The sequence below is a fragment of the Felis catus genome, chromosome A3 (genome assembly GCF_018350175.1).
Source record: "Felis catus isolate Fca126 chromosome A3, F.catus_Fca126_mat1.0, whole genome shotgun sequence".
Lineage (NCBI taxonomy): Eukaryota > Metazoa > Chordata > Mammalia > Carnivora > Felidae > Felis > Felis catus.
The window spans coordinates 114,191,958-114,205,325 of NC_058370.1; the positions used below are offsets into that span (position 1 = coordinate 114,191,958).

At 41.3% G+C, this 13,368-nt stretch overlaps 1 protein-coding gene across 1 annotated transcript in view; it reads left to right on the forward strand.

Annotated features, from left to right (window-relative positions):
- The window catches only part of NLRC4 (NLR family CARD domain containing 4), a 36,867-nt gene that overhangs the window by 4,408 nt on the left and 19,091 nt on the right, over positions 1-13,368 (forward strand). The window contains 4 exon segments of the mRNA XM_019827705.3: positions 2,786-2,909; positions 5,718-5,828; positions 5,831-5,974; positions 6,801-8,792. Coding sequence (XP_019683264.3) covers position 2,909; positions 5,718-5,828; positions 5,831-5,974; positions 6,801-8,792 — 2,248 coding nt within the window. The 5' untranslated portion in view covers positions 2,786-2,908.

Genomic DNA, 13,368 nt, shown 5'->3' on the forward strand with positions numbered 1-13,368 from the left:
AAAACCTTTGTATTAACCATGTTTTTAATATTTTATATTTTATGATGCTTGGCTTGCTCGGGGGTTTTGCTAGCTGGGAGAGCCTGTGCCTACCAGGGCTAACTAATTCCTAGGAACAGCGAAACACTTGTCTGTATGTGTGCCTTTCTTACGCAAAACAACTAATCCAAAGACATCCCCAACCACCAACTTTACTAACAGGCACCAAGCCATTATTCCCTTGCCTTAAATCACTCCAGAGTCACCATTATATCCCAGAGTTTGCCAAAATTATTCAAACTGTCTAATCCTAAACTTGTTCAAATTTGCCTGCCCTGCCTTGCCCATTTCTTCCTGTGAAAACTATAATGCAGGCTGTGGGCTAAGCTTTCTCCTTTTCTCCTGTCTCCTGATCAATTCCAGTGCTGCTCGGGCAGCCCTGTGTGATGTGGCGTCCCCTCCTTCTACTGGGAGTTGTAAGTAATAAAACTTCTTTTATTGGTATTGATCTCTCCATTTGGTCACTCCATTATTTCTATAAATTAATTCCTGGATACAATCAAAGCAACCACAGATTAGGAGAAAACACTCACAGTACATATAACCAACAAACAATTTATATCCAGAATCTATGAAGAACTCTTGAAAGTCAGTAATTAGAAGACAACTTAATTTGTAAAATGGGCAAAAGATCTGTACAGATACTTCACAGAAGATTTATGAAAGAATGATAAAGTACATGAAAAGATGTTCAACATCATTAAATGAAAATTAAAAATACATAATGAGATACGACTAAAGTAAAAAAGATAGATAATGCCAAGTGTTGGTGAGAATTTGGAACAGTTGGAACTGTTAGTTTTACATGGTGGTAGGCATGTAAAATGGTAATAACCACTTTGAAAAATGGTTTGGCACCTTCTACAAAATTAACATACACTTGGGGCACGTGGGTGGCTCAGTTAAACACCGGACTTTGGCTCAGGTCATGATCTTACGGTTTGTGAATTTGAGCCGCATATCAGGCTCTCTGCTGTCATACCAGAGCCTGCTTCAGATCCTCTGTCTCCCTCTCCCTGTCCCTCTCCCCACTCTCTCACGCACTCTTTCTCTCTCTCAAAAAATAAACATTAAAAAAATTAACATACACTTACCGTATGACTCAGAAATTCTACTTCTAGGTATTTATCCAAGAGAAATGAAAGTACATGTCCATAAAGATAGTAATATATGAATGTTCATAACAGTTTCACTCATTATAGCCACAAACTGGAAACAAATCAAATGCCAATCAATCAAATTGATAAATAAACTGATGTGTTTATACAATGGAATACTGCTCAATCAAAAAAGGACTTAACTACCAATAAATGCAAACAAGGCAAATCTCCAAAACATGATGGTAAGTGAAAGGAGCCAGACACAAGAGAATATACTACATTTTTCCATTTATATGACTCTCTAGAACAGGTGAAACTAATTTACAGTTAAAGAAATTGATCAGTGGTTGCTTTGGTGAGGAATAGGAGGGATGGATTATACAAGGAAACTTTCTGCAGTGATAGAAATAGTCTAAATATAGACTGGGGTATTATTGACTTTGGTGTGTACATTTGTCAAAGCTCCTTGCATTTTATTGTCTGTAGTTTTTGTATCATATATAATTATATTTTAATATAATATAATAATATATACATACAAATGTGTTATATAATATATAATTATTATAATCATTAACATTTATTATATATAATAAACATATATACATCAAATACATAATATAATACCTGCATACAAATATACCATATATATGTATGTCTTGTATATAATTATACCTTAATGAGGTTGATATTTTTGTTTGTGTGTTGTTGTTGTTGTTTTGTTTTGTTTTGAGAGAGAGAGAGAGTGTGTGAAAGCAGGGGGGAGAGGCGCAGGGAGCGAGAGACAGGAGAATTAAGCCTGGGATCATGACCTGAGCCCAAATCAAGAGCTGGACACTCAGCCAACTGAGTCACCCAGGAGCCCTAATGAGGTTGATTTTTTTTTATTAAAAAATTTTTTTGGGGGGCGCCTGGGTGGCGCAGTCGGTTAAGCGTCCGACTTCAGCCAGGTCACGATCTCGCGGTCCGTGAGTTCGAGCCCCGCGTCGGGCTCTGGGCTGATGGCTCAGAGCCTGGAGCCTGCTTCCGATTCTGTGTCTCCCTCTCTCTCTGCGCCTCCCCCGTTCATGCTCTGTCTCTCTCTGTCCCAAAAATAAATAAACGTTGAAAAAAAAATTTTTTTTAATGTTTATTTATTTTTGAGAGGGAGACAGAGTGCGAGCAGGGGAGGGGCAGAGAGAGGGAGAGACGCAGAACCGTCAGCAGTCTCCGGGCTCTGAGCTGTCAGAGCCCAACGTGGGGCTTAAATTTGTCAACCAAGAGATCATGACCTGGGACAAAGTCAGATGCCAAACCAACTGAGCCACCCAGGCTCCCCAATGAGGTTGATTTTTTAAATGAAGCAGTTTAAGGGGCACCTGGCTAGCTCAGTAAGAAGAGTATGTGGCGCTTGATCTCAGGGTTGTGAGTTCAAGCCCCACATTGGGTGTAGAGATAACTAAAACAAACAAACATAACTAAATAAAATGAATTAGTTTAAAACTTAACTGCTATAGAAAGGTCTGAAAACATTTAGTAAATTAAAAAAAAAACAAACAAACGAATGTCAAACAGTATATATAGTGTGTCCCTATTTGGTGTGGAAAAAAATAAGTACAAAAGTGACAATGGCTGCTGCCTGATAGCTTTTGGTTCTGTTTTGTTAGTTTTACAGAATGAGGAGCAGTTGTACAAAAAGAAGGGAACACCATTAGAATCATCTTTGACCTGTGCATTTGGAAATATCATCTATTGAGATATAGAAAAGTGAAAATCTTTTTTTCAGAACAAGTAAGTATACTAGAAATTAAATCTGCTTGGTTGTATAGTGTGCCACCAAATATGGATGATATTGAATGGGAAATCAATCTGTGTCTTCTCCCCAACAGTTATTTGTGGAATTCCCCATAAATATTCTGTGGTTTTGAGAATTCAGTTACAAACATGGCAACCCATGATAACCGGCACAACCCCACATAGAACAGGATTTACGCACATAGAGTAACCAGGTGTATGTTTTAAAATGTTGGTCCCCTGCCATTCCCTATTCAGCTGCATCCTCCCAGCCAGACAGCAAAGAGGTACACCTGTCAAGATCATTATGAAGAAACATGGTGTGGATCCAAGTGGCAACCAAAATGTAATGCTTTCCACTTTGATGACTGGAGTGAGACCCGTGCTATCCAATATGGTAACCACTAGCCACATGTATCTATTTAAATGTGAATTTAAATAAATAAAAATTAAGTAAAATTTAAAATTCAGTTGCACAGTTGGGCGAGCCACATTTCAAATGCTCAAGAGCCACCGTGGCTAGTGGTTACTCTACTGGACAGTGCAAACTGAGGACACGCCCATCATCTCAGAATATTGTACTGTATTAGCACTGGCCTAGATAGAATCTGATAAGAATGAATACTGAATGAATGAATGAATGAATGAATGAATGAATGAATGAATGAATAAGCAGCAGTGTTTTCACCTAATTACTTGATAAGAGAGGAGTATGGTAGTCCAGACAGGGAGAGGTACACCACGGTTAACAATAAGAATACCTTACAGTTACACAGCAGTGCACTTTTCAAATTTTAAAACATTTTTATGTATGTGACTTATGCGATTTTATTCAATCTTTCTCATCAGTCTTCCAAACAGAGAAAGTATCAATGTCTTAATTTTATAGCTGAAGAAATGTTAGTCTCAAACAGGCCAGCATTGGGTGCCTGGGTGGCTCAGTCAGTTAAGCGTCTGACTTCAGGTTATGATCTCATCATGATCTCACGGTTTGTGGAATCGAGCCCTATGTTGGGCTCTTTGTTGACAGCTCAGAGCCTGGAGCCTGCTTCAGAGTCTGTCTCCCTCTCTCTCTGCCCCTCCCCCACTTGTACTCTGTGTCTCTCTCTCTCTCTCTCTCCCTCTCTCAAAAATAAATATTAAATAGAAATTTAAAAAGGCTAGCCTTGTGACCTTTCATAGTCTCTAGGCCTCTCTGAGGTGACATTTCTTTGGCTATCCAATGAAGAGCCTGTCTAGACTCAGACTCAAGGGTCATCTCTGTAGGGATGCTGCAGAAGCCAAGAGGACAGATGAGACCCTGGAGGGGAGAGGTAAGACTCGCTGACAGGTCATGTGCACTGTCATCTGGTACCATTCCAACTGAGGTTAGTGGTAGAAACTGAGACGGACAGAAAGGGAAGCTGGGTGAAATCCTGGGGATCGGAATGAGTGCCAGATGGTGCCTTTCAGACCAGAGAGGCCTTGGGGTCTTCAGGAGGAGCACATCATTTATATGAGATGAGCGTGAGATCTGAAAAGCAGGAGCAGCCTAATACAGGAAGAAAACTAGTGCAGACAGTGCCCAAGAGTGAAAAACCAGGGAGACATTTCTCCAAGCTGTGAAGGGCTGCTTAGGTGCAGTGTGGTCTGCATCTGAGAGTTAGATCTCAGAGAGCTGGAAACAGAAGTGTACAGCTTCTCCAGGAACTTGGAGAGGTGCCAGAGCTCACCCCTGGTACAGACGACTGTTTTGCACACATACTCTACAGAAAAGACCAAATTCTATGGGAGGTAAAATGTGCTACTCCTTTGAGTGGTGACAGCAGAATCGTTGGCTAAAAACAGTAAGTAACGTATTGAGCTATTCTTTTGTATGAGATATTATACAGGAATTTTCGTAACTTCATAAGTTCAATAGTGTTCCCAGCTCCAGTGTGACAGGTAAGCAACCAGGGCTGGAGTGGAGCTGGTTCTTACTGTTTAGTGAGACCTGTTGAATTTTCATGATTTTTCTTAGCCAGCTGACATGTTATTAGCTTGAAATCAGCCATGGCAAAAATATTTCTACCATGGAGATTGGTGACATGCTACAAATTAGGGCCTTTACCCCCAGAGAAAAAGGGGGTATATATACCCCCATATATATATATATATATATATATATATATATATATATATGAAATAGACTCTTTAATGTTTATTTATTTTTGAGAGAGAGAGAGACAGAGACAGAGACAGAGTGTGAGCGGGGGAGGGGCAGAGAGAGAGGGAGTCACAGAATCCAAAGCAGGCTCCAGGCTCTGAACTGTCAGCACAGAGCCCGACACGGGGCTGAACCCACAAACTGCGAAGTCATGACCTGAGCCAAAGTCAGATGCTTAACCGACTGAGCCCCCCAGGCGTCCCAAGTGTGTTCAATATTTAGCAGCACAGCACTGAAATAGGCTCAGAGAGATTTAGCAACTTGCTGAGGTTACACCGATGGTAGCAACTAGCAGATCCTAAGCCAGTTTCATTATTCTAAAGCCCACAGTCTTACGACTATGACCTCCCTAGAGACCCTTTTATATTGGGGCACAAGACTGGTCCCCTTACTTCATGACCAAAGAAACACCATGTTGCTCAATAAAAACTCTGGGATTGAGGGTGAGGGTTTTGCAGAGCTTTTCTTGAGGGCCTGGAATTCAAACATTTGACATTTCCATAGCTCAAGGTGGGTCCAGAGGGGGAAAACTGCATGACCCTACTGCTCTGTCAACAGGATGCTGAGATGTACATTTTACATAAATAAATCGATGTGTGTGTTTCCCCCCATCTCCTCAGTGAATTTCATAAAGGAGAATAGTCAAGTGCTCATTCAAAGGATGGGAATGACTGTTATAAAGCAAATTGTGGACGAGCTATTTGTGTGGAATGTTCTGAATTACGAAGAAGTGTCATTTGCTGTGAAAAGGTTGAGCAGGATGCTGCAAGAGGGATCATTCACATGATTCTGAAGAAGGGTTCGGAATCCTGTAACCTCTTTCTCAAATCCCTTGAAAAATGGAACTATCCCCTGTTTCAGGACTTGAATGGACAAAGTAAGTATCAGTTTTCTTGTATCTGTTCTACAAACAGAATAAGCCATGAAGAAGATTCATAATCCCCACGAGAGAGCCTCTGCCCTCCTCCCTCCTTACATCACTGGGTAGTGGGTTTTGGTTCTGCGAAGGAAAAAGTCAGACACTCTCAGAAAAAACTCCCATTATATCCCTTGTTGGTGAAGCCAAATAAGTAATGCCAGGGTCAGGGATTAATGATTTAGTAAAGACTCATTTCTTAAAATTTTTTTTTTAACGTTTATTTATTTTTGAGACAGAGAGAGACAGAGCATGAACGGGGGAGGGTCAGAGAGAGAGGAAGACACAGAATCGGAAGGACTCATTTCAAAATCAAACTGGATAATGAAGGCACTTAAATTAATGCAGTCATGGTTCTTGACATTCCTTAGGCCAATGCGGAATCGTTTTTAATAATATTATCATTAAATAATAACTTGTATTTTGTTTTATGATAGATTTTAATCAAGGTTAAGGCTTGATCTGGGGAAAGTTACCCCTAACCACCCCTCACGGCCCACACCACCCCACACCACCCCACTATTCTCACACACTTTTGAATTTAACCCAAACACAGACTCCTATTTCCAATTGACTGCTACAAAGACCATGTGGTGGAAAGAAGGAAACAGAAGACAAAAGGGGAAGAGTAAATATTTGGAACCCTTTGTGCCAGCTCAGAACTGGAGAAGGAAAGTAAAGTCACCAATGGAGTATTCCCAACATAAATCCCTCTTCATCCTCCTGAAAACTTAAGTTCTGGGGAAACACAGAATTGGGTCCTCTAACCTTACCTCTTCTCTAACAGGTCTTTCTAAGCAGATGTCAGAAGAAGTCTTAGATGATTTGGCTCAGAGTCTAAAGTATTTATACAATACTCCATCTTTCCTGAACTTCTATCCTCTGGGTGAAGACTTCGACATTATTTTTAATTTGAAAAGCACCTTCACAGAACCTGTTCTATGGAAGAAGGACCATCACCATCACCGATTGGAGCAGCTGACCCTGGATGGGCTGCTAGACACTCTTCAGAGTCCCTGCATCATTGAGGGGGAATCAGGCAAAGGGAAGTCCACTCTGCTGCAGCAAATCGCCATGCTCTGGGCTTCCGGAACGTGTGGGGCTCTCACCAAGTTCAAATTAGTCTTTTTTGTCCGTCTGAGCAGGGCCCAGGGTGGGCTCCTTGAAACTCTGTGTGATCAACTCCTGGATATACCTGACACCATCAGGAAGCAGACTTTCATGGCCATGCTGCTGAAGCTACGGCAGAGAGTTCTGTTTCTTCTTGATGGCTACAATGAATTCAAGGCCCAGAACTGCCCAGAGATGGAAGCCCTCATAAAGGAGAACCACCGCTTCAAGAATACGGTCATTGTCACCACCACCACTGAGTGCCTGAGACACATCAGGCAGTTTGGTGCCCTGATTGCCGAGGTAGGGGACATGACAGAGGACAGTGCCCAGACTCTCATCCGAGAAGTGCTGATGAAGGAGCATGCTGAAGGCTTGTTGCTCCAAATTAGGAAATCCAGATGTTTGAGGAACCTGATGAAGACCCCTCTCTTCGTGGTCATCACTTGTGTAATCCAGATGGGGGAAAGCAAGTTCCACTCCTACACACAAACAACACTGTTCCGCACCTTCTATGACCTGCTGATACAGAAGAACAAGTACAAACTTAAGGGGCTGGATGCAGGTGACTTCGCTCAGAGCCTGAACCACTGTGGAGACTTAGCTCTGGAGGGTGTGTTCTCCCACAGGTTTGATTTCCAACCGGAGGACATGTCCAGTGTGAACGAGGATGTCCTACTGACAACTGGACTCCTCTGTAAATACACAGCTCAACAGTTCAAGCCAAAGTATAAATTCTTTCATAACTCCTTCCAGGAGTACATAGCAGGACGCAGACTCAGCAGTTTGCTGAAGTCTCAAGAGCCAGAGGAAGTGACCAAGGGGAAAGGTTATTTGCAGAAAATGGTTTTCATTTCAGACATTACATCCAAGTATAGCAACCTGCTCCTGTACACATGTGGATCATCTCCTGAAGCCACCAGGACTGTTCTGGAACACCTTGCAGCAGTGTATCAACATGGCAGCCTCCTTGGGCTCTCTGTCACCCAGAAGCCTCTCTGGAGGCAGGAGTCTATACAAAATGTGAAAAACACCACCGTGCAAGAAACTCTGAAAGCCATAAACATCAGTTCCTTTACAGAGTGTGGCATTAATCTATTCCATGAGAGTATATCCAAATCAGACCTGAGTAAAGAATTTGAAGCTTTCTTTTGTGGCAAAAGCTTATATATCAACTCAGAGAACATCCCCGATTACTTATTTGACTTCTTTGAACACTTGCCTAATTGTGCAAGTGCTCTGGACTTCATTAAACTGGACTTCTACGGAGAAGCTATGGCTTTGAGGGACACGACCACAGAAGACACAAGCAGGACTCAGGAAGGGTCCTCAGAAACCTACATTCCCAGCAGGGCTGTGTCTTTGTTCTTCAACTGGAAGCAGGAATTCAAGACTCTGGAGGTCACACTCCGGGACTTCAGCAAGTTGAATAAACAAGATATCAAATATCTGGGAAAGATATTCAGTTCTGCTAAAAACCTCAGATTGTGCATTAAGAGATGTGCTGGTGTGGCTGGAAGCTTTAGTTTGGTCCTCCGCACCTGTAAGAACATTTATTCTCTCATCCTGGAAGCCAGTCCTCTCACCATAGAAGATGAGCAGCATATCACATCCGTGACAAACCTAAAAACCTTGAGTATTCAGGACCTACAGACTCCACGGCTGCCAGGTATTACAAACATCAGCAGTTTAAGCTATAATCAAGCCTGTTTGGGTGCCATGGAAATATTAGATATCATACAGTTTTGCTTTAAATTTTCTAATAGTTTCTTTTTTATTTTTAAAAAATTTTAATGTTTATTTTTGAGAGAGAGAAAGAGACAGAGCATGAACAAGGGAGGGGCACAGAGAGAGAGAAAGAGAGACAGAATCCAAAGCAGGCTCCAGGCTCTGAGTTGTCAGAGCAGAGCCCAACCTGGGGCTCGAACTCATGAAGCACAAGATCGTGACCTGAGCCAAAGTCAGATGTTTAGCCGACTGAGCCACCCACGGGTCCCTGAATTTTCTAAAAGTTTCAACCAGATGTCAGGACTTGGAAGAGAGGTAGGAGGACTGAGCAAGAGAGGTCCATAAGGGGGTAGACTGTCATACGGGGAGGCCCTAGGGAGAATTCCCAGAGCTGAAGCTATACGGTCTGACTGAATGGCAATATAGTTTATATGGTAGTGTGTGTGTGTGTGTGTGTGTGTGCGCGCGCGCGCGTGCGTGCGTCCCTGTGAGGTAGGTTAAGCTCATCTTCACTGACCTGTCCCCCTTCTCCATCTCCATCCATTACCCACTGCTTCCCTGCCAAATGGCACCCCTCCCCACTTCAATTCTGGGAGGAAATCCAGCCTGTAAACTCATCACTTGCAGGAGCTGGTAGCTAATTGTGTTGCTGGATTCTCATCCAGGAGATTGCAGAGCATACCCACCCCCCCCCACCCCCAACGCCAACTATATTTTGAAAAAAGATTGTGGGGACAGATTTTGTCTAACATGAAGAAATTTCAGATCTCAGACACATTCAAGTTGAGCCAGTCTTTCTGAATAAAGGCAAATTTTCCCCAAATGCAAAATACTATTAAAGGTGAATGTCTGCCTTACCTGTATAGACCAGCTTTACCTGTGTAGACCAGCCTGTTGACTCTGGGGATACTTTGTGGTGTGAACCTACAGGCTGGCAGGAGCCTTGCTCTACTTGACTGTAATCCAAGATTACTTTTCATTTGCAATAGATTTCTCATCAAGCTCTGCCTCATCTGTCACCCTGTAAAGGAAATTTCATATCACTTTAAAAATCTAGAATCTGGGGGCGCCTGGGTGGCTCAGTCGGTTAAGCGTCTGACTTCAGCTCAGGTCACGATCTTGCTGTCTGTGAGTTCGAGCCCCGAGTCGGGCTCTGGGCTGATGGCTCAGAGCCTGGAACCTGCTTCCGATTCTGTGTCTCCCTCTCTCTCTGCCCCTCCCCCGTTCATGCTCTGTCTCTCTCTGTCTCAAAAATAAATAAACGTTAAAAAAATTTTTTTTAAAAATCTAGAATCTGGGGCGCCTGGGTAGCTCAGTTGGTTAAGTGACTCTTGATTTCCACTACTGTTTCATGGAATTGAGCCCTTGGTGGGGCTCTGAGCTAACAGTATGGAGTCTGCTTGGGATTCTCTCTCTCCTTCTCTCTCTGCCCCTCCCCCACCTCGATAAGTAAATATTTTGAAAAATCTAGAATCTCTTGCACAGATAATCTTTGCTTAACCTTCTACTTAATGCAGGAATCCCTTCCATAAGGTTCGGCATAGTCACCAAGACTTCATTTAGATTACCTTCTGTGTCAGGAAGTTCACTATCTCCTCTTGATGGCTATTCCTTTCTGCTGATCTTGCAAACTGTCACCTCTATGCTGAATTTAGCCTACATATTATGTAGTTTTCTTTTGAATGTTTGCCAATATTTTGTTCTTAATTTTAAAAATTTATTTTTTAAGTAATATATTCACATGATTCAAATTATAAAACAATCTACAGTGAAACCTCCTTCCCTTTCACATCCCCCAGCCATGACCCTTCTGCCGGAGTTGTCAGCATTTTGACATTGGGAGATTGCAGTGTGAAAACACAGGTTACTCATTTCTCTTGACAATTGTAGGTCCAGCAACTGTGGGCCTGCATCTTCACTTGGTAACAATTGGTAGAGCTTCATGAACTTCTCCTGTACCCTTTGGACAAGATACATAATATCCACGTGGGCACAGTGCCCACCTGTTCTACTTCTTGGAATGACATTATTTCCCTGGACCTTGTTGACATTTGAGTTTGTAATCAGTGCTCACTCTTTCTTATAGCTAAAAATTCAGTTCCCTGACATTTCTACCCAAGGTTGATTTCCATTTTTGCCCTCCACATCTCTTCAGAATATTCCTAGTTCATCTGTTTCTTTTCTGAATAGTATTACATTATATGGACATGCCACAGTTTATCTCATCACCTCTGAAAGACACGTAGGTTATTTCCAGTTTGGGCGATTATAAACAGAGATACTATAAACGTTTGTATGCAGGTTTTTGTGTGAAACACAAGTTTTCAAATCACTCAGGTAAATACCTAGGAGTGGGATTGCTAAGCCATATGACAAGTCTTTGTTTAACTTTTTTTTTAAGTTTATTTATTTTCAGAGAGAAAGAGAGCAAGCACAAGTTGGGGAGGGGCAGAGAGAGTAGGGAGAGAGAATCCCAAGCAGGCTCTGCACTGTCAGCACAGAGCCTGATGTGGATCTTGAACTCACAACCAAGAAATCTTGACCTGAGCAGAAATCAAGAGTCAGATTCTTAACCCACTGAGCCACCCAGACACTCCCAACTTTTTTTTAAATGTTAATTTATTTTTGAGAGAACGCAAGCAGGGGAGAGGCGGGTGGGGACAGAAGATCTGAAGCGGGCTCTGTGCTGACAGCAGCGAGCCTGATGTGAGGCTCAAACTCATGGTCACTACCTGAGCCGGAGTCAGACGTTCAACTGACTGAACCACCCACGTGCCCCTCGTGCTTGTTTAACTTTTTAAGAAACTTCCACGCTATTTTCCAGTTTGTACCATTTGACATTTCCAATAGCTATATATGAGGGGTTTAGCTGCTCTGCATTCTCACTAGCACTTACCATCCTGTGTGTGTGTGTGTGTGTGTGTGTGTGTGTGTGTGTGTTTTATTTTTGTCATTCTACAATTGCCTTAAAATAAGAAAAAAAAATTGACAACACCAAGTGCTGACGAGGATGTAGAGCAACTGGAACTCTGGTTGTAGTGTTCTTTCATCATACTTATCTGATAAAATAGAAAACTCTTTATAGGTTTGTTTGCCAACTATATACCTCTTTGGCCAAGTATCTTAAGTTTTCATCCATCTGTTGATTAGGTAATTTATCTTCTTAATGTTGAGTTTTGAGTGTTCTTTATATGCTCAAATATGTATGAAGAATACCAGTCCTTTGTCAGATAAGTGATTTGAAAACATTTTCTCCCAATCTGTAGCTAGTCTTTTCATTTTTTTTTAAATTTTTAATATTTGTTTATTTTTGAGAGAGACAGAGACAGAGCATGAGTCGGGGAGGGGCAGAGAGAGAGGGAGACACTGGATCTGAAGCAGGCTCCAGGCTCTTGAGCTGTCAGCACAGAGACCGACGCAGGGCTCGAACCCATGGGCAATGGGATCATGACCTGAGCTGAAGCCGGACGCTTAACCGACTGAGCCACCCAGGTGCCCCTAGTCTTTTCATTCTCTTAACAGCATCTTTCATAGAACAAAAATTTTAGATTTAGTTGCAGTCATTTTTTTCTTGTACAAATCAAGCTTTTGGTGTCATGTCTAAAAACTTTTTGCCTAACCCCAGGTCATGAAGATTTTCTCCTATCTTTTTTTCTTAAAGTTTACATTGACATTTATGATCCATTTGGGTTAATGTTTATATAAAATATGATGCTTAGATCAAGGTTCATTTTTCTTGCATATGGATATCCAGTTGTTCTATTCATTGAAATGACTATTCTTTCATGTTTGAATTGCCTTTGTACTTTTGTCCAAAACCATTTGGCTGTGATTATGTTGGCTGTGTTTCTGGACTCTATTCGCCTATTGATCCATCAATTGCCAGTACCCTTGTCTATTCCTTGATAATTTCATCTTGTCTTAGTAACTGTAGCTTTATAGGAAGTCATAAAATAGAATAGTGTTGTTTCTACAACTTTATTCTTTTTCAGAATTGTTTTTTATATCCTGGTTCCTTTGGCTTTCACATTGTTTATATAATCAAAAACTTCCTGGATATTGGTTGGAATTATATTAAATCTATAGGCCATTTTAGGGAGAATTGATAACTTTATTTTGTTGAATCTTTCAATCCATGAGCATGGTTTCTCTTTCCATTTATTTAGATTTTCTTTTATTTCTTTTATCATAATTTATAGTTTTCATCATGTTCATCCTGCATATGTTTTATCAGATTTACACTTAACTTTTTGATTCTTTTGGAGTTACTATAAATGGAATTTTAAAAAATTGGTTGCCAAATATTTATTGCTACTATATAGAAATGCAATAGATTTCTGTGTATCAACCTTATAATCTACACATTTGCTACACTCACTTCATGTCACTTCCAAAAAGAACAGGTTTATTTCTTCCTTTCCAATTTGTTTTTATTTTATTCTTTTGCCTTATTGCACTGATTATGACTTGCAGTGCAATGTTGAATAGGAGGGGTGAGAGTGAACATCCTCCCTTGT